Genomic DNA, 21,746 nt, shown 5'->3' with positions numbered 1-21,746 from the left:
TTCTCCCAGCTGTACTTCAGGATTTCTTGGGGGGGGTGGTGGTGGTGGTGGTGAAGAAATACTGATGTCTGGGGGCCTGGGTGGCTCAGTCGGTTGGGTGTCTGACTTCGGTTAGGGTCACGATTTTGCGGTTTGTGGGTTTGAGCCCCACGTTGGGCTCTGTGCTGATAGCTCAGAGCCTGGAGCCTGCTTCAGATTCTGTGTCTCCCTTTCTCTCTGCCCCCTCCCTGCTAGCACTCTGTGTGTGTGTCTCTTTCTCTCAAAAATAAATAAACATTAAAAAAAATAAGTAAATAAAATATTTCTCTTTTAATGCTTGCTTACTTCTTCTAGGTATATTTCCCTCCCTACCTGGATATATTTAATTTTATTCTGTTAGAAATAACTGATATCTGTTTCAAAGGACACCTACTAAAAGGCAATACAGATTATGGTTTGTCAGTTTCCTCCCAGTGATTGTATTCTTAAAAATTCACTAAACATTGTGTGCCTTGTTTATGAATGCCTTGCTATTTCTAGAAACTTCCAGTCGTTGCCGAGATAAAAGACCCATCCTTATTAGAATTTCTTTTTAAAATAATGTTCTTTGATTCTGTTGAAATTATTCTTTAAAAATGCAAGAGCATTATAGAGTAAAATTAGAAAATAAAAAAAATTAGCACAACTTACGTTTATTTTAGTATTGAAAAGAATATGTCTGTAGGCCTGGGCTTTGCATAAAATAGCATTAATCAAGATGATAACAGGATCATACTCGATGTATTTGTCTACAGGTTTCTGGCAGGATTTCTGAAATAATGCAAGATAATATTAGAACAAGCAAACTCATACATTCTGAAATCTTGAAGGATTTTGAGCAAGCAGAGTCTATTTTGGACTCGTATAGCAAGAAGGACATGTCAGCATTTATTAAAACTAACTTCTTATCAGATACAAAATGTTCACTCACATAAGCTCTGGTTTCAGAAATGACTAAATACAATCTTCTAGGCTAGAAATATTAATCTTTTAATCTCATATATAAGGAAGCAAAAAAATATTTGACTTTTTTATTTTATTTTTTATTTAATGAACTTTTTAAAATAGTTTATTTTTATAATAGTTTATTAAAAATATTTGACTTTTAAAAAATATTNCTCATTAAATACCTCATTTAAATACACCTAATAAAACCGAGGCATAAGATGTTATCAATTTCACAGTTTTTCAGCTGGGCAAAGAGTAAGCCAGTGACTAGACAGAAGCCATGGAATCAGAAATCCTACAGTCACGACAAAGAGCTGTGTTCTAGACACCGTCCCTGTGCTGCCCACAGGCAAAGCACTTCCTCTCTACAAACAACACAACACAAAGATGCTACTTCATTGTAAAAGGGAACTGCTGGCTAGTCAAGGGTCTTACCACTGTCCTTTAAAAGTTCCCTAAGGGCCACCTGGGTGGCTCAGTTGGTTAAGCGATTGCCTCTTGATTTCCANCCTCATTTAAATACACCTCATTAAATACCTCATTTAAATACACCTAATAAAACCGAGGCATAAGATGTTATCAATTTCACAGTTTTTCAGCTGGGCAAAGAGTAAGCCAGTGACTAGACAGTAGCCATGGAATCAGAAATCCTACAGTCACGACGAAGAGCTGTGTTCTAGACACCGTCCCTGTGCTGTCCACAGGCAAAGCACTTCCTCTCTACAAACAACACAACACAAAGATGCTACTTCATTGTAAAAGGGAACTGCTGGCTAGTCAAGGGTCTTACCACTGTCCTTTAAAAGTTCCCTAAGGGCCACCTGGGTGGCTCAGTTGGTTAAGCGATTGCCTCTTGATTTCCACTTAGGTCATGATCTCATGGTTTGTGGGTTTGAGCCCCACATCAGGCTCTGCACTGACAGCTCGGAGCCTGCTTGGGATTCTCTCCCTCTGACCCTCTCCCTCTCCTGCTTGTTCTCGCTCTCTCTCTCCCAATAAGAAATAAAACTTAAAAAAAAAAAAGTTTCCTAAAACCCATCTTAAGGCAGCATTGCAAGTCTATCTAAGCCAGGATTTGGACGATTTTTAGGAGGCGGTGGCAGAAAACAGGAGCTGCAGACATGGCAGCCCAGTCTGCTCTTTTGCAATCACTTTTCGGACAGATGTGTTTGGAGCGGCTATAACATTCATTACAACAGCTCTCTTAGCCATTTCTATAGACCAGGCACTTCTAAGGTGCTAGATATTCACCTTGACATGGAAGTCTCTATCCTCAAGGAGCTTATAGTTTGGAGGAGGACGAGGAAGCATGGCGACGGAATGGACACACGTAGTAAAACATCTCAGTGGAAGATGGCTACAATTAGATATGTTTCCTTATTTTGGCAAAACTGCTCCCCTCCATTTGCTACTTACTGGACAAATATCCTAAAAGAGAGAGCTGTCCTCTAAGAATTAATCTGTAAGCACGCGGACTCCGCACACTCCGGAAACTCAAATACTTCCGCCACCTCTATCTTACCACGGGTATGAATTACTTTCTTCTGCTATGTTCTTCAGTTACTTAGGGAATCACATCTCTTTCAGAACATAAACTGGCCAATATTTTAGAAATATTCTCGCTGCTTCTTCCTCCCAATCATCTCTAGGGCCGTCCTCTTCCCCATTCTCAAACCTGTTCCATTTTAGCTCCACAGTAAGCCAACCCGTATCTTAGCTGGAACCCCCAACCCCCACTAGACTTGAAGCTCAAGGGCAGGATTCTGTCTTAGTCATCTTTGCATCCAGCATGTAAGGGTGGAGGCTGAAGAACAGAATTGAAACTTAGGAGAATCTCAAAGGAGTCTTGCTTTGTTACCACCATAAACTTATCAAATATCTGAGCACATACAGGAGTCTAGGCACTACAAGATATCAAAACTACTATATCTTTTAACAGAATTATAATAAACTGTGCAAAGTCAAAGGAGAGGGAGTGGCCAAAAGCAAGCGACATGCTTCCACGAGACGGAGGAAAATCAGGGACACAGAGAGGCAGGCTGGGAGGAATGGCAGTGGAAAAACAAGAAGAACAAAGGGAAGGGAAGGGAGCTCGGGAGGAGAAGCACGGGTAGGAGATCAGGCTGAGTATACTGCCAGCAGCTAAGAGACCAAAGTATGTGGGAGTTACCAGCTAGACACTGGCTATTTTTTCAGAACCAATAGCCTGATGTGTAAAAATGGTTTACTTTTTCCTCTCATGACTTGGAGAGCCTTTAAAGAATTAATTATTTTGTGATTTAATTTTCAGAGTTTAGCATCAACTAAGTGATCTTTCCTATATAATGCTATTATGCACATTGCTATGCATTATCATGATAAAAATGAGATTACACACTCTTATGTCCTCAGGAAATGACTGTGTACAGTCATGCACCGTACCACCATTCATTATCCCAAATATAATTCCAAAATCTGTGTCCCAGGTGATGGGGGCAATGTTGGGGGAAGGGGTGAGGAACCAGGGGAGGGCATAGCTGTTGATCTAAACAACTATCCGATAACTGTTTTCCATAAAATTGCTTTCCATAAATAAGATATAGGGAAGCCAGCATCTGACAATTAAGAAAAGGATTTTAATACCAATAATTAAAAGAGATTTATAGATTATAGATATATTCTATTATTGCTAACTTTAGTTAGATGGCTATGTGGTTGTCATCTTTAAGACAGATTATTTAATTGGGCCAATCAAAGATCATTAAGTTTAAACCCCATATAACTTACTATTCTCTCCCTTGTGCCGTATGGCCAAGGATTTGACTATCTAAAAACCTAGAAATGGTTCATTCATTCAACAAATATTTATCGCACACTTCTACATATCAGGCACTGTTCTGGGTGAACTAACTACATTAACGAATAACTTATATATAATCTCAGTCCTTGTGTAGCTTATATTCCAGTGGGAAGAGGCAAGCAATAAATAACAAATAAGTTAATTATATAGACTATTCAAAGATGATAGGTGCTATGGGAAAGAGAATACAGGGAGAGGGGATAAGGCCCCCCGGACTTGGGAGGGGGAAGCACAATTTGTAATAGAGTGGTCAGAGTAGACCTCTCTGAAAGGCCAATAAAACTACCTGAAGGAGGTGAGGGAATTAGCCCTGTCAGACCTCTGACAGAAGAGTGTTCCAGGTACAGTGCAAGGGCCCTGAGGAAGGAACCTGCCTGGTTTAAGGACTATCAGGAAGCAGGGGTGCCTGCATGGCTCAACTGGTTAAGCATCTAACTTTTCTTTTTTTTTTTTTTAAATTTTTTAATGTTTTATTTCTGAGAGAGAGAGAGAGAGAGAGACAGCGTGAGCAGGGGAGGGTCAGAGAAAGAGGGAGACACAGAATCCGAAACAGGCTCTGAGCTCGCTGTCAGCACAGAGCCCGACATGGGGCTTGAACCCATGAACCGTGAGATCATGACCTGAGCCAAAGTCGGACACTTAACTGACTGAGCCACCCAGGCGCCCCAAGCATGCAACTCTTGATTTTGGCTCAGGTTGTGATCTCATGGTTGTGGACTTGAGCCACGTGTTGGGTTCCACACTGACAGCATGGCGCCTGCTTAGGATTACCTCTCTCCCCCTCTCAAAAACAAAACAAAACAAAAGCAAGAGTATCAGGAAGCAATGGAACTGCCGTAGAATAATAGAAGAGCAGCAAGAGACTACATGGGTCTGACAAACCAGTGCAAAAATTTTGGCCTTAACTCCGAGATGGAAAATCACTGGAAAGTTTGAGAAAACTTACACTTTATTATTTATTTATTTATTTTTAAAGTAGGCCCTATGCCCAACATGTGGCTTGAAGAAACAATCTGGAGATAAGAGTCACATGCTCTACTGACTGAGCCAGCCAGGTGCTTCTCTAACTTACATTAAATTTTTTTTATAAGTTTTTATTTATTTTTGAGAGAAAGAGAGACTAAGCGTGAGTGGGGGGGGGCAGGGATGAGAGAGGGAGTCATAGAATCTGAAGCAGGTTCCAGGCTCTGAGCTGTCAGCACAGAGCCCAATGCGGGGCTCAAACTCATGAACCATGAGACCATAACCTGAGCCAAAGTCAGCCACTTAATCAGCTGAGCCACCCAGGTGCCCCCATCTAACTTACATTTGAAAAGGAACACTTTGGCTGCTGGGCGAAGAGACTGAAGAGGTTCAAGGGTGCTACAGGTTAAGAGTTGATAATAATCCAGGTGAGACATGATGGCAGTATGGACCAAGGTTGTAGCGGTTGAGGTGGTGAAAAGCAGTGGATTCCGAACATAATCTGAAGACAGTTAACGGGACCTGCCAAGCAACCGAATAAGAAAATGTGGGAGACAGGAATCAAGGATGACTTGGAAGTTTTTTGGTCGTAGGAACTAACACGGTAGAGTTGCCATGCACTGTGAATGTCTGAGAGAACTACAAATATCCAACTGGAGAAATCAAGTAGTTACTTGGACATCTGTGTCCTGGAATTCAGGGAAGAGCTTCAGGCTACAGGTTTAAATTTGGGAGCCGTCAAAGTTTAGGTGGAATTTAAAGCCAGGAACCAGAATGAACTCTTGAAAGGAGAGTGTGTAGACAAATAAAGGCCCAAGAACTAAGCCTTATGTAAGAGGTAAGGCAGGGGACACAGAACTAGAAAGGAGACTGAGAGGAAACCGGCAACAAGATAAAACTAGAAGAGCCTGGTGTTCTGGCAGGTGCACACAGTGTGTCCAGGGGAAAGTAATAAGGTCAAATGCTGCTGACAGTTAAGTGAGAATAGACTCTTGGGTTTAGCAAAGTAGAAGTCAGTGATCTTAAGAACAGTTTCTAGTGAAATGCTGGGGGGCAGGGGGTGAAGAAAGAGTGTCTGAAGAAGATCCAAGGGAAACCAGGAAAGGAAATCAAGATGGTAATTCAAAATAGCTCTTAAAGGACTTTGGCTGTCAAAGGGAAGTGGAAAGACAGCCGGAGGCAAAGGAGAAAGTAGGGTTGTGTGTGTGTGTGTGTTTGTGTGTTTAAATTAAGGAAAGACTAGTACATGATCCAGCAGAGACAACTGTCATAGGGATGTCCCTAGTGGTAGAAAGTAGGTTCCTAGCGCACATGGGCATGTTGGTTTTGGTCAGGTATACTGAACAATTCATCCATTCTAACAGCAGGGAAGACAGAGCATATGAATAATGGGCGCTATTTATGTGGTTGAAAAGCTTGTGGAAGGTCTCATCTTTTTTTTTTTTTTTTTAAGCAAAGAAGGCAGCATATGTGGGGAAACTTGAGGAGCGAAAAGGTTTATGCGAATGTGAATGGATTAGTGAAATGTAATGTGACGGCCAGATGGCATCAAGGGCTACATGAGGTTCGTGGGCATGAATTTAGGGGTTTTTTCCTCAGTGAAATACAGCTGCAAGGGAAGGAGACAGACTGGACAATATGCTGGACTCAACCAGGGTTGAATTTTGCCACGTGAGGGAAGGCACTTGACAACAGATTAAATAGGTACACATTCCTACTTTGTCTGCTCCCTTGTATATTCATACAGGCCACGTTTTCCTAATGAGGATTATTATTAAAAACATTTTTTTAACGTTTTATGTATTTCTGAGAGAGAGAGAGAGCGAGAGACAGCGTGAGCAGGGGAGGGTCAGAGAGAGGGGGAGACACAGAATCCGAAACAGGCTCCAGGCTCTGAGCTGTCAGCACAGAGCCCTATGCGGGGCTCGAACCCACGAACTGTGAAATCATGACCCGAGCCGAAGTCGGACGCTTAACCGACTGAGCCACTCAGGCGCCCCCTAATGAGGATTATTAGCAAATCATCAGGAAGGAGATCAGAAATGCGACAAGAACCTATTGACTGCCTCCTGTGGGGCAGATTCTTTGCTAATACCGCAAAAAGAACCTCCAATGTTGTGACTTTTTAAATATAAAGTCATTCCCTATAGACTATGAACACGCTGAAAGCAAAATTTTCACGTTGTCATTTTTGGTTGTTTGTGTCACCAACGTTCAGCCTTACTGCTTTGCACACAACACAAACTGTACATTCGATAATCACGAAGGATGAAACCCAAATTAAAGTGCCCTAGAAAATTTTAATACGGGTTTTGAAGTTTAAGGATGATAGCATTTACCCATGAAAGGGAGAACAGCTAAAAACTAAATAGTTTGGGCGTGAACACAAAACGTCAACATAATCCGATTTTTAAATTTCGCTGCACAACGCCTACATCCATCTGGGTTCGAGGATCCGTCCGCCGCGTTAGGTCTCACCGGCAAACACGACGGATATGAGAAAACCACTCGAGGGTAGATGAGTTCTCTAACACTATAGATAACCGCAAAGGCTCGGCTGATTCCGGACAGGAATGTCGAGTACTGAAGACTCTATCAGAGGATCCTGAGACCTGTTGATGTTTACTGCCCTAAAAAGCTGACATACATGTCCCACTGCCTCTCACGGTCCCTGAATCCCGCCACGCCATTTTCTTCCCAAGGACACCCACGCCTAACAACTCACGCAGATGGTTATCTTCAGCACTCCGTGGTTATAGTCTCGGTACAACTCCTTGGCCTCTTGGTTGCATTCGATACACCTGTACTGGCAGGAGGCCGAGGCAGCAGGAGGAGTGGCTGCAACCCCACCCGCGTTCCCCTTGCCCGCGGCCACCCCTTCTGCGTTCCCCTTGCCGGGCCGTAGCCCATTCCGCCCACCGGTGCCCATTTCCACGCAACTGCAGCCGAGAACTTCCGATTCAGTGGCCGGGGAAGATGTCGGACGTCAGACCGGAAACCCTGTTCCGTGCGGTGCTTGCTGGGATTCGTAGTCCCATCCTTGGAAAAGGGGGCTCGCGGCTGGCGGCGCAGGGACTACAACTCCCAGCAGGCAATGCCACGCCCCTTCCCGCCCCCTTGCCGCGGCCCACCTGCCCGCCGCGGGTTAAGGCTGGGAGGCCGCAGCGTGCGGCGAGGGCCGCCGCACATGCGCCGTGAGGAAAGATGGCACCTGCCGGCTGCTGCTGCTGCTACTGCTGCTGGGGCGGCGCTGTGGCCGCCGCGGACGCCGCCGGGCGAGTCCTGGTGCTGCTGTTGCTGGGGGTCCTGTCCGTCGGGCCGCGCCCGGGTGCCCTGGCCACCGAGCACTACTCGCCGCTGTCCCTGCTCAAGCAGGAGCTGCAGCACCGGCAGCAGCAGCAGGAGGCCCAGGCAGGCGGCGGCTGCAGCCCGCAGTCAGGGNCTGCCGCGGCCGCTTCCCGCCGCCCGCACCCACGCCGCTGCGCGCCCTTCTCTGGTAGCTGCCGGGGCCAGGGTGCTGTCAGAAAAGAGCTGACAGCATGTTCCTGGGACCAGGGCGGTCTCTCCGGAGTCCCCGCAATTGTTGAGAGGGTAGAGGAGGAGATGGCAAGTGGCCTGGGGCAGCCCCGCTTCCCGCTCCGTGCCCCGCGGGCGCCAGGGGAGCGAAGGACGGAAACACGGAACGACAGAGGTTGACCGGGTCCCCTGGGCGGTCGCCGGGCCCGTCTTAGGCCTGGAAATCAGGTTTTTTGACCTGGGTTGGATGCCTTGTGTTAAACAGAGTCTCTCCGAATTCGATCCCCGGAAGAAAGAAGGGAACCAAAGAGCAAGCCTGTTTTATCTGTTCGATGACATCTTGCTTTCAGTTATTTAAGGCGGACCTGTGACCTGTCCGGTGTCTCCCAGAGAGTAAGGGGGCCCTGCAGGCCTTCGGCCTGTGTAAGTCAGAGCCGTGCGTATTAGGACTAGGCCAGCTCATTCATTACGATGGGCGCTATTGCGCTCAGTTTGAGAAGTCATGGCAGATGCCTTAGGGGTAAATACGTGTGTGTGTTGAGTTTCCATCAGGTCTTTTTTTTTATAATTTTTTAAATGTTTTTATTTATTTCTGAGAGAGAGAGAGAGAGCATGAGCAGGGGAGGGTCAGAGAGAGGGAGATACAGAATCTGAAACAGGCCCCAGGCTCTGAGCTAGCTGTCAGTACAGAGCCGGATGCGGGGCTCTAACCCACGAACCGGGAGATCATGACCTGAGCCGAAGTCGGATGCCCAGCCGACGGAGCCACCCAGGCGCCCCTCCATCGGGTCTTGTCACCCTTCAATCTCCCTTCCCCGTCCTTTTCCTCTTCCCCCTAATTCCATCAAGGCTTGCTTCTGAAAGGTCTGGGTCTACCTAACTCACCAGGAACTGGCTGGTTGCCTTTATGACTTGACAGCGGTGTGCTTGAACATTGTGTAACTGGGAAGACAATAAGCATTTTCTAGTCACGAGGAGATGTCAAGATTAGCACACTCTGATTTCCTTTTAGCACAATCTGACTCCCTTGAGGAAGTCTCACTCATAGACTTTGTTTTGTAGTGGGCCTTGGCTGGTAACCGCATAAAAACCCCGGGCCGGCATTGTATGGTGGGAAAAGAATGGCTTCTTACCTTGGTCGCTTACTGTGACTCTGAACATGTTAATTGCTTACCTTTGCAAAATTGCTTACCTCCTCTGTAAGTTGAAGGCATGGTTCCCTAATTACCGGGTTTCATTTTCTTCACAAGAGTGATGTGGGGAAAGTGAGAAATAGCCAACATATATAGAGTGCTTGCTGTATGCCAGGTGCTGTTGTAAGAGTAGGTTGATTAGCCTATTTTTCCTTCAGTCTGTCAGAACACCAGTCACTACCTCATTGGATGGTGGCTCCTTTTCTTCACATGACGAAACAGAGACACAGTCAAATCATCACTTTCCTGCGGGCCCACAGCTGTAAAGGGACGGGGCCAGGTGTTCAGGCTCCGGACAAAGGTTTGTCTTAGACACTAAAGTCATTATAGGTAGGAAAACACATCTGTAGTGTGTGCTAGCATATAGAATGTATTATGTAAACCTTAGTTTCCCCATCCCTCTTACAGTCATGTGATGCTCAATGGCTCCAGGAGACACAGATTCTAGGCAGTGGAAGATAGAAATCGATTTATAGTATGAAACGGATTAATAGTATTGATCGAGGCAGCTTATTTCTCTCTATGCCTTCAGGCTTATGCCAGTCTTTGAGTCCTCATTTGGGCCAACTCTGACCTGTATTCCGCTTTTCCCCTACGCAATAGAACTTTTCATGAACTGGGCGTTTGGAGTTTTCCTGTCCATTCTACCATTCCCTTCTATGGGAAAACCATTATTCAGGGTTCTTTGTGTCAGAGGGTAAACGCAATAGTATGAGGCTTTAAGCATCGTTTTTCAAATGTTTCAGCTTTTTATTTATCTTCACCACATAGTACGTAGTTTCTTAGTTCGGCTGTTCCATGTGTGGCATGAGTGAGTCTCTGAGCTAGCCTCCCCTGAGCTGACATGAATGTCCTGTACTTGCTGACAGGCGCTGAAGTCATTTGGCTGCCATTGCTGTTCTCCCGTTAATAATTCCCAAAGGCAACTGCTTATGCTACTTGGCACTCCGGCTGCGGGACGTGACAGAGGCCATCTCTGTTACGGTAGAGACTCCCTAGATGTCTCTCATTTCTCCCTCCTCCTCTTGGACAAGTAGGTAGAAGCTGGACCCTGTGAAACTGCCCCGGTCCCTCAATGTCCTGAGAAGAACAGATGCGGGAACAAATTCAGGATTTACAACCGATCATATCATAGCCCAGGGGCTCACGTTCTGAATCCAGAACCCCCTTCTGATCAACAGAAGGGCCTAGAGAAGTGCCAGGATCCAGAACGAATCAGGCCTTGAGAGCTTTACCCTCTATTAATCATGTCGCCGTCACCTGCCGGCCTTTCCAGCCATGAGCCTGTCCATGTCAAGCCGGTCCCGATGCAGAGGACAGACACAGAAGTACCGCCACTTTTCAGGAGCCTTCTCTCAGCTTTCGGATTCAAATGGCTACATTGATACCTGCGGGGGTCTAACTCTGCACCCCTTCCAATGAGCTGTATGTGTATTCTGGTGACACTGAACGCCCAGTGATTACTGGGCCAAAGATCATGTATGTCTCTGTACGGTAGGAGCCCACAGGTCTGAACAGCACGCTGGCAATGCCTGTTCATGCTGTGGGGCCCACCAGCAAAGGGAATGCAGTACCCTGGGATCAGCCTCATGCTCAGTGGGCTGCGCCCCATCGAGGCCCAGCTGCAGAGGTAAGCATGGGTGACCGGGGCAGCAGAGGTCTCAGCCTGACTTTGCTGTTCCCGAGCCCCCTTCAGCTTTCTCCTCTGGCACATTTTTACATTGTATTTGAAAAGCATGTATAACCACACACATCAGATCATCTATTTGCCTGTGGGAAAGATAATCCTTTTTAAAAAGTGAACACTGTAGGGGCACCTTGGTGGCTTAGTCAGTTGAGCGTCCGACTTTCGCTTGGGTCATGATCTCGCGGTTCGTGGGTTCGAGCCCCGCGTCGGGCTTGTGCTGACTGCCAGCTCAGAGCCTGGAGCCTGTTTCAGTCTGTGACTCCCTCTCTCTCTGACCCTCCCCTGCTCATGCTGTCTCTCTCTCTCTCTCCTAGAAATAAAATAAAAAAAAAATAATAAAAAGTGAACACTGTAATGTACATTATCTTTCAAATAAAAATCAATTTCCACAGGCACCTGGGTGGCTCAGTCGGTTAAGTGTCCAAGTTTGGCTCAGGTCATGATCTCACAGCTTGTGAGTTCGAGCCCCGAGTCAAGCTTTGCACTGACCGTGCAGAGCCTGCTTCAGATTCTGTCTCTCCCTTTCTCTCTGACCCTCCCCCACCTTGCAGTATCTCTCTCTCAAAAATAAATAAATAAACATAAAAAAATAATTTTCCCTTCCTTGTTACCTTTGCCCCGTTTGCAGTTTGGATTTGCAGGAAGAAATAAGGAACAGAAGGGTTTCCCTACTATTCCCCCCGTGGTTTTCTGTGGATAAACACTGTACGTTATTTAATCCTCAACACTGCAGCATGTACTTTTTTTATCCCCATTTTACCTAAGGTGAAACTGAGGCAAAGAGTAATTAGGGAAGGTCCCGCAGTGGAGTGTAGAGCCAGGATTTGAACCTGGCCTCTTCACCGTTTATGCATTATTTCCTTCGTAATATCTGCTTATTAGTATACTTTATTATTAATGATCAAGTCCTACAGCGTTCATGTTTGTCGAAAGTTACATTCTTAAATAACTTCTAGAATTTTATATTTTCATATATGTAAGGATGCTTCACTACGCTGAATAGTTTGAACTGTAGAGCTAGAATGGATCTGGTCTTTCACAGGACAGCTATCTGTGTGCCTCCCATTTGCTGCTGCTCAGTCCTTCAGACCCTCGGGAGCCAGGAGCTCCAGCTGGCTTCCCCCAAGTGGACCCTGTTCTGGTGCAGGAAGAGACCAATGTTCTGCAGGCCCCCTGAGAAATGCCTTGAAGAAGGAAGAGGGCTTTGCTGCTTTGAGAGGGGCCAGGGTGGCATCAACAGAGACCAGAGCAGAGTGAGCTTGGGAGAGGTCTTAGAGAGGCCTTAAGTTGACACCGTAGTGTTACAGATGAGGCAAGTTCAGGTCTAGATAAGCTATAACATGTAACATGGATTTAAGAATTTGTCTCTGTCCCCTCTGCTTTTCCTGCAAAAGCTACATTGCATCTTCTTCAAAGGCGCTGTTCACTATGAGAAATACATCTCTATGTGTTCTTTACGGACCAAGACGTATTTTAATAGTTCAAACGTGTGCACCTCTCCTAATCATTTCAAAAACACTTTCACTTTTCCTTCTTTGAAAATGTAATACATTATAAATTATAAGGACAGTGACTTTGTGATTTTTTTTTTTTCTTTTTTCCTGCCTTCTTGAGACTTTTGTCTGCTCCTAAGTTAGGTGGTCCTGGTACTGGATGTCTTTCTGGAACTGTGGAAATGGCCACCTTCCTCCAGCTGGCAGCATTAGTACTATCTATGCGTAATGTCTCAGTCAAGTTCAATGGTTAATTTACAACCTGAAGTAATTTTCCTTAGTTTATTGAAATTAGTCCAAGATTTGAGTTTATTTCCCATAGTTCTTTGTGAAGAAAAGGGAATTTGCATCTGATTTGGGAGTTGTTAACCGTCACAAAAATAAGGAAGTAGCTATAAGCCTGACTGTTTTTAACAGTCAGTAAGACCTCAAGATGGTCTATATCTTTCTAACTAAAGGAGTCAGTTATTTAAATACATGTAATCGGTCTTCTTGCTCATAACACTTAAATCATTGCTACGCCTTAGAGGTAGCCAGGAATCAGTAGAGGGAAACTTTTATAATGAGAGTTATTTCCTTTTTTTGTTCTGGCTATGAGGAAGTAAAGAACATTTTAAGCCCAGTCATGGTAACTGTGGTAACCCTTACTGTTAGTATATTTGCTTGATCCATTTTTGCCCTTGGTCCTGATTCTCTGCGCGTGTTATCACATACAGTTTCATGGCAAATCTCTTCTACTCTTTTTTTTTTTTTTTAAGGCCTACAGAAGTAAATTTTCCCGTATAAGATAACTAGCTTATTTTGAGTACAGAGACAGAGGCATAGAGTGAGAAAGAGATTTATATATTTGTCTCCCCTGGCGCTGGCCACTGGGTTATCACCTGGAAATTGCCTGCTTCTTTTGCATCTTTCAGAAAGTCTTCTGGTTTAAGAGTTGCCTTTTATAGCATGAGCTCTATGAAGATGATAGCTGTGCTATTTGCATACTCATTAAGCTTTCTCAAATAGATCTATTCTTAATTCCATTTACCTTTTGAACAGCCTGTACACCCATAGATGTGTTCGGCTTTGGGTAATGAGGGGTCGTTGCTCTCTGGATGAGAGCAAAAGATAATGTGGCCTGGGTTTTCAAACCTACCCTGCGTGGAATGTGCCTACAGGAAGTAGCAGAGCACTTTGGGTATAAGGACTTTTTAAGAAGTTCTACAGTATGTAGACACAGTTTGGCTTCATTGCACTCCCTACATGCTTGGCTGCCTGACCAACTTTTGAAGCTTCTCCCTTTTCACCATGTGATGTTCTAAAGAGGCCATTTTATCTTTTTTGTTTGGACTCGTTATCTTGCAGATAGAATAAACACAAAATTTATTGAAGTAGCAGAATTTGAATCCTTCTCACTTTGGGTTAATGCTCTCTTAACATTTTCATTCTGTTATCTTTTTTGTTTTTCCCTTTTATTGAAACATGACACCTATGTAGAAAAATGTATCACAGGTGTTTTCAGAAACTGAGCAATCTGTAACTGGAAGGAGCCCCAAATAAGTAACTGATATCTGTTTTTAAGCTTGCTAATAAAGTACCCCCCCGTTCCCTTTGTTTCGTTCAGAGATAATTTGGTATGGCTTTATGTCTGATTCGGGAACCAGCACAGTGAGATTTTTCTCTGCTCAGGTTCCTGCATCCTTCATGTAGACACTCAGAAATCCTGGGTCAGATGGTCCACCTCTTCTACACGAAAGAGCATTTGAATTCTCAGACGGCCTTTTCCCGCCTGCAGTGGGGTGTTCAAAGCGACTCTGTTCCCTTTTCACTAGTGGTTTCACATCTTTGCCTAGATGTGCTTCAGCTGTCCCAGTAGGGTTGATGATGTTTGACAGCATGTGTTTACGGACAGAGTCTTCAGGTCTTAAAAGTATGTGCCACTTTGAGCATCTGATGCATTTTAATCCATGTACGACCCCAGGCTAAGTGAATAGCCTTTTTGCCTAAGGCTGGCTGCTCACTTTGCTGGCTCCAGCATGCCGCCCCCCCCCCCCATTTGTTTTTGAATCAGCACNGTGCAGCTGACCAGCTCCTTTTATTTTGTTTATATATATATATATATATATATATTTGGTTTTATACATTCTTGACACTTGATACTTTTCTGTGGGTTAATACAGCTTTGATCAGATTATGTTCATGCTTTGTTATAAAGCCGTTCTGTCTCTTTAAGATGGCTTTCGCAGATCTTGGTTCTAGTGGATTAATTATATGTTGACTATAATCTCATTCCCAGTGGGCAGCCTCTAGCTTCAAGTTGTTTTACGATAATTTACACATCTTAGGTACTGATGAATGAGACTTTGTTAGAATAAAAGAAGCATATGAATTCAGAGGAGAACACCTACTCCTATTACTTTTCCTGTTATTCCATTCTGAGAGAAATTTACCATTTGGGACCATCAACTAGTGTGATGTACATGGTCCTCAACGGCGGTTGACTTACAAATGCAGAAACTGATCAAAGCAACAGGCAGCGGAACTGATGCTGCAGACCAGCTGCTGGCCTTCAGGTCGAGCCTCCAGCCACAGCAGTGCTTTCTGCTCTTCCCAGGTCACCCTACACCTAGGACTAGAATTGCCAGTAAGTATCTGGCGCCTGACTTCCAAGTCCTGGCTCATTGGTGGGAAAAGCCCAGTCATCCTGGTTTCCAGGTGACCTTGGCACACTGTTCTAACTAGAGCGTGGTTGAATTTCTTATAAAATGTCTCCCTTNCTCCCGCCCCCCCCCCCCCCCCCGTCTCATCTCCTCCCTAGGAGGTAATTTGATTGAGAAAGATGAAATCAGCAGAGAACTTTCCCACCATCACAGCTATAGTGCACTGCAGCCCTAGGGTAGCTTCTGCCATTTGTCCTGGCGCTGTGCACGCTGTGCGGGAGTTGTGGGAGCCTCTGCAGAGTGGAGCATACCCCCTGTGCTGGAGGTCTCATCCCCTCTTGTCCTCCATCAGCATACAAATGGCTGTGATCGCTCCTGTCTGGAAAACACAAGTAGCCTAGACAGGACCACATGTCCTTCCATCCACCTCTTGTATATCTCTCTCTCTCTGCTTCCTTTACAGCAGAATTCCTCAGAGGAGATGCTTCAATGCACTGTCTCCCCATCCCTAATTCTGTGCTGAACCTACTGCAGTCGGCCCCTCGTGTCTTTACCAAAACTGCTCTTCTTAAAATCAGTGGTCTGTGGGGTTTGGGAGGACAGGAAGGAAGTCTGATAGCATTGGTAGGACCCAGCATGGGCAGAATGAGTGGTGGCAAGTGGACCGTGCACCTCTGTTGATGTGGTGTCCCAGAGCACAGATGTGGCAGGCCTCAGCTCTGCGATTTCTTTGACTTGTGACTTAAACACGCCTGTTAACACTGAGCTCATTTCTCCACATGTGTAATCCGCCTGAGGTACATTCTCCCTGCCTCAGAGGATGAAGGACCAGGGAAAAGAGTGTCGCAAGAGCATTTTGAAAGCTGTCAAGTTCTGCGAAGACCAAAATAATCTTAAGAAGGAAGGAGAAATTAACGAGAAAAAAATGGCCATTTCCAAGATTTGGATATATCGGACCCTGGAACAATGCAGGAGGGTAGGGGCACCAACCCATTTCCTTCCTGCCCCCACACCGTCAAAAATCCATGTACAACTTCTGACTCCCCCAAAACTTAACTACTAATAGCCTACTGTTGACTGGAAGCCTTACTAATAACAAGTAGTCAATGAGCACGTATTTTGTATATATATTATATACTGTGTACTTAAAATAAAATAAGGTAGAGAAAAGGAAATGTAGTTAAAATCATAAGGAAGAGAAAATACATATACAGTATCATACTATATTTATTTTTAAAACTCTGCGTGTAAGTGGACCCACACCGTTCCAACCCATGTAGTTCAAGGGCTGGTCCTACCAACCTGTAACAACCATAGCCTGTGCATTGTGGGTGTCATATCCATTCCTCACAATAGCCCTGTGAGGGTATGTGGTGCTGGTTGTTCCTGTTTTACAAATGAGGAAACTGAGGCTGAGAGATACAGAAGGACTTGCGCAAAGTCAACCAGTTAGGCATCTGATCTGGGTCAGTCTGGTCCATAGCCCACGCTCTGAACTGCTTTCAGACTTTGACTCCACACTAATTCCTCTTTCTCTGACTTCAGATTTAAATCACATTTCACTCTAAGAGCTGGTTCTTCGAAAATACTGGCGAGTTTAGACAGTTCTCTCGCAAGGCTAATCAAGAAAAAGGAGAAGAAACAAATATTTGACTTCGGGAATAAGGGAGTATAATGAAGAATGAAAATCATTGTAATAACTCCGTGTATAGTTTTGTGGCAAAGATGGAGAACAATTCAAAGAAAGTAATTCTTTCTGTTTTTCTTTTTTTCTTTTTTTTTTTTTAGAGAGTACACGAGCAGGGGAGAGGGACAGAGGGAGACAGAGAGAATCCTAAACCAGTTCCATGCTCAGCACGGAGCCCGACATGGGGGTTGATCCCACGACCCTGGCTGGGGTCATGACCTGAGTGAAAAGAGTCAGGTGCTCAGCTGACTGAGCCATCAGAGAAATGTTCTTTAGAAAAAGGGTTAGTTACCAACTTGATTTGCCCCCCTCTTAAATATCTTGTCCCCACCAGGGTCAGCTCTTTTCTTCTCCTCACATTTAAGCTTCCCAAGCTGTCAAAGAGACTCTACCTGCAGCCCATGTTTACTCATCTGTCTTAAGTTAATGGTTATCAGATTCATACCTGTAGCTCTTACCTTTCTCTGGAATTGGCCCTTGACTGTCCCTAAAATCGTTCTTTCTTCTAAACCCACCACTTCAGGTAACGGCACATCCCCTTTTATTGCTACACAAAATGAAAGCCATGTCTTTGTCCCCTTCCCATGCCTAATTTCTCTCAAAGCCCTGGCTTTTTTTTTTTTTTTTTTTTTAAACCTCCTATATCTCTTTGGAGTCTGACCCTCCGTTTTCAACCCAGTGGCCTCCATCTTTGTTTGGACTGTTCCCGTGTTGTAGTTGGCCATGGCCTCTCTGCTCTCGTCTTCCGGCCCTTCTCTCCTCACACAATCACACAAGTGTCCGTGACCTTTCTTCTGGAGCCTTCAGTGGCTTCTCAGGGTTGAAGACGGATGGGAATAAATGAACTGCATACTAAGGTTGAGCAAAAAAAGGGTTGGGACATTAGAAGCACACTGCCTAGAACAAATCCAGAATAAGTGAGTTAGAAACAGGGCAATGTTAGGATTGATAAATAGATCCAAGAGTTGTTTTTTTTAAAAAAAGAATAAAATAGATAAATCTGACAAGGCTAACACATAATAGGTGAGCAAATGCAAACGTACATTAGGAATGTGTGGACAGTGGTAGAGGCCATTGGAATGAAGAGACAGATGTGAAGAAATCCCTGCCAATAAGGCTAAAAATATGAAGCAATAAATAAATGTCCAGGAAGATGATCTGGAAGAAAAAGATGAGATTCTGTAATATTCTCAAAACCCACGAACTGTGAGATTATGACCTGAGCTGAAGTCGGACACTTAATTGACTGAGCCACCCCGGCGTCCCACGTAGTAATTATCTTTAAATCTTACTTGCATTATCTGAGTAGGAAGAAAACAGAGGCTTTTCTTAATTGTGTGAAAATCTATACCATCTCAATACAGATGGTTGGGTTGTTATGGTAAAACAATAAAAGCCATAGGGAACCCTAGGTACAAATATAATAAGCTGTTTTTCTCTTACAGACCTTCCCAAATCAGTGAAAAACATTGCTGACAGCAATTTAATACAGTGGTGGGGTGGGAAGAAAACCGTAACACAGTTATAAAAATCCAAAGTAAAATATTAATAAGTTGAAGCCAGAAACTAGTGATGTGCCTTGACCAATTCGAATTTATTTTAGAAGTACAAAGATGATTCAATTTTTAAAAAATTGAATTAATCACCTTAGTAGGTCATAAAGAAAAATCGTGATTACCTTAAAGAAATTTCCAAAAGCACTTGATAAAGTTCAGCCTGCTTTCCTGATATAAAAATTTTGCTAAAACAAAGAATTGAAAGGGGCACTTGGGTGGCTCAGTTGATTAAGCATCCGACTTTGGCTCAGGTCATGCTCTCACGGTTTGTGAGTTGGAGCCCCACATCAGTCTCTGTGCTGACAGCTCGGAGCCTGGAGCCTGCTTCAGATATTGTGTCTCCCTCTCTCTCCATCCCTCCCTTGCTCACACTGTCTCTCTTAAAAATAAACGTTAAAGGGGCGCCTGGGTGGCTTAGTTGGTTAAGCGTCCGACTTTCGCTTAGGTCATGATCTCACGGTTCGTGGGTTCGAGCCCCGCGTCGGGCTCTGTGCTGACTGCCAGCTCAGAGCCTGGAGCCTGTTTCAGTCTGTGACTCCCTCTCTCTCTGACCCTCCCCTGCTTACGCTGTCTCTCTCTCTCTCTCTCTCTCTCTCCTAGAAATAAATAAAACATTAAAAAAAAATAAACGTTAAAAAAGTTTTTTAAAGAATTGCTAAAACTATAGATTAATGAGCAGAGGAGTACTTTACAAAATTTAATCTATTCAAGTTTTTTATTAGCCTATGTGAAATTTTACAATTTTTCTATAGAATTTATACATTCAGATTTATTGTGATTAAAAAGAAAGTTGGTGGATAGTCATTGGTTGAATCATATTTGTTGAGCATCTACCTTGTTCCATTCACTGCTCAGTGGTCTTCAAAACCCGAAATGATCCCTGTCCTTGTATGTGAGTATTACAGTTCAGTGAGGGAAACCAGCAGTAATGGAAATCACACAGAAATGTGAAATCACGGCAGCTTAAAGACCTTACGAACTAGAGCACAGTAAGGGGAAACAGCTTGCTCAGGGAGTTTCCGGAGGATGTGAACAACATTAGCATCAGCTAGCACTGATATTTTTAAAAGGGTAGAGGCACACCTCTAATCCCCATTGTGAAGACAAGGAAACTGAGACAGAGAGGCTAAGTAATTTGCCTATGGCTACCCTCTAGCAAAGTGGTGGAGCTGCGATTTGAGCCCAGACAGTCTGGTTCTGGTGATCTGTGCCAGAGAGAGTGAAGGGGGACCCAGGGGGCATCTCATATGTAAAACGGGCAGGACAGGCAGAGAGGTCTAGGCAGAAAAATAGCATATTGTAAATCTCCTGTCTTAGCTGGCTGGAGCTAAATATTTTATCTATGCGCATTACTGAATTCCTAACAGCTCTATTAATGCTTCCTTATTGTAATTGTGTCATCTACATGTAATGATATCGAGGTCTTTTTAATATTTATACTCCTCTAGTGTCTTATTGAACTAGATAAAACCTCCAAAAAAGTGCTCAGTACTAGTACTCCTGCTGATTCCTGACGTTAGTACTTCATTGAATGACCCAGGGTTTCAACTTTTGATAAGACTTTTCCATTGAACATTTATGAATATCCAGTGGGAAGATGCTGTACATGGCTATGGGTTAACATTGATGTATTTTACCGTGTAAAGGAAGGATTCTCCTATTCTTTGTTTTTTCTTTTTTATGTATTTAAAAAAACTTTTTAAAATGTTATTTATTTTTGAGAGAGACAGAGTGCAAGCTGGGGAGGGGCAGAGAGAGAGGGAGACACAGAATCTGAAGCAGGCTCCAGGCTCTGAGCTGTCAGCACAGAGCCGGACGTAGGGCCCGGACTCACCAACCGTGAGATCATGACCTGAGCCGAAGTTGGATGCTTAACCGACTGAGCCATTCAGGCATCCCTACAGTTTTAACAATTCTGGTAAAAATCATACAAGGACTTGTAGGTTTTGGATCCTTAACATAATGACAAGTTTATCTCAAGGAAAAATATTGATCCAAATAGCCAAGAAACTTTTGAAAAAAAAATTGATAAGCTTTCCTTTACATTAAAATGTGTGCATTTATTATAAGGATACAATATGAAAACAATGTGATGGTATTGAAGTCAATAGGCAGATCATTATAAAGGAATGAGTCAAAGAACAATAAAATACAGGTTTGTTTTATAGAGCATTGAAAATTTAAAGATACTAACTAAAAATGATATAAAATCTCACTAAGTTTAAATACTGCAGAAGAAAGTTTTATCATATGGGGAAGTGTTTATATTATATTGTTACATGAAAAGGGCAGGTTACAAAACAATGTATCTCCGTTCTCACAACCTAATGATAACAATAGCAGCAAACATCTACTATCTCTTCTTTTGTACCAGAAACTGTACCAAATACTTCAGTTATATCTCCTTACTTATTTTCTGTTAAGTTTATTTACTGATTTTGAGAGAATCCCAAGCAGGCTCTGTGCTGTCAGCAAAGAGCCTGATGTGGGGCTCAATCCCTTAAATGGGGAGATAACATGATCCAAAATCAAGAGATAGACACTTAACTCACCAGGTGCCCCTGTATCTTCTTGTTAAAATCAGCCACTCCTGAGAAGTAGATACTATCAATGACCCTGTTTTACAAATGAAGAAACCAAAGATTGATGAGGCTATTAAGTCCGTGATCAAGAGCCAGTAAGTTGTTGCAGAGGACAGAAATTCAAACCCAGTCTGTCTGATTTCAGTATTGTCACTCTTTTTTTTTTTTTTAATTTCTAGGAGAGAGAGAGACAGCGTGAGCCGGGGAGGGTCAGAGAGAGAGGGAGTGACAGACTCTGAAACAGGCTCCAGGCTCTGAGCTGGCAGTCAGCACAGAGCCCGACGCGGGGCTCGAACCCATGAACCGTGAGATCATGACCCAAGCGAAAGTCGGACGCTTAACCAACTAAGCCACCCAGGCGCCCCTCAGTATTGTCACTCTTAAGTACATTAATCACACCAAAGTTTTCACAGTGGTTCTCAATGTGTGGTAGTGTTCTAAATGACTTACTTTTGTTTTGTGATTTTTAAAAAATATTTTCTAGAATGAACATGAATTACTGTAATTTTTTAAACCTCAGTGCTTATATAGATTGGATAGTCATCTGTGAGAACTATTATAGTTGGATATAAATTATTTCTAAGCATCCTTTTAAAAATCTNGGCAGTCAGCACAGAGCCCG

The 21,746-nt window shown here is 43.9% G+C and overlaps 2 protein-coding genes across 3 annotated transcripts in view; one reads left to right on the top strand and one right to left on the bottom strand.

Moving 5' to 3' along the window:
* ARV1 (ARV1 fatty acid homeostasis modulator) overlaps positions 1–7,697 on the bottom strand; it is a 17,210-nt gene extending 9,513 nt beyond the window's left edge. For both annotated transcript variants that reach the window (XM_077751657.1, XM_077751659.1), the window contains exons 1-2: positions 7,494–7,697; positions 670–789 (exon numbers count right to left, since the gene is read on the bottom strand). In XM_077751657.1, coding sequence (XP_077607783.1) covers positions 670–789; positions 7,494–7,697 — 324 coding nt within the window. The remainder of the gene's footprint in view (positions 1–669; positions 790–7,493) is intronic.
* Positions 7,698–7,932: 235 nt separating this feature from the next.
* Positions 7,933–21,746, top strand: part of TTC13 (tetratricopeptide repeat domain 13) — an 86,226-nt gene continuing 72,412 nt past the window's right edge. Inside the window, exons 1-3 of the mRNA XM_077751687.1 lie at positions 7,933–8,264; positions 8,675–8,707; positions 11,035–11,107. Coding sequence (XP_077607813.1) covers positions 7,973–8,264; positions 8,675–8,707; positions 11,035–11,107 — 398 coding nt within the window. The 5' untranslated portion in view covers positions 7,933–7,972. The remainder of the gene's footprint in view (positions 8,265–8,674; positions 8,708–11,034; positions 11,108–21,746) is intronic.

Source organism: Crocuta crocuta, unplaced genomic scaffold (assembly GCF_008692635.1).
Source record: "Crocuta crocuta isolate KB4526 unplaced genomic scaffold, BGI_CrCroc_1.0 scaffold59, whole genome shotgun sequence".
Taxonomy (NCBI): domain Eukaryota; kingdom Metazoa; phylum Chordata; class Mammalia; order Carnivora; family Hyaenidae; genus Crocuta; species Crocuta crocuta.
Note: the sequence above shows the minus strand (reverse complement) of the source record. Positions and strands in the feature narration are given on the sequence as shown.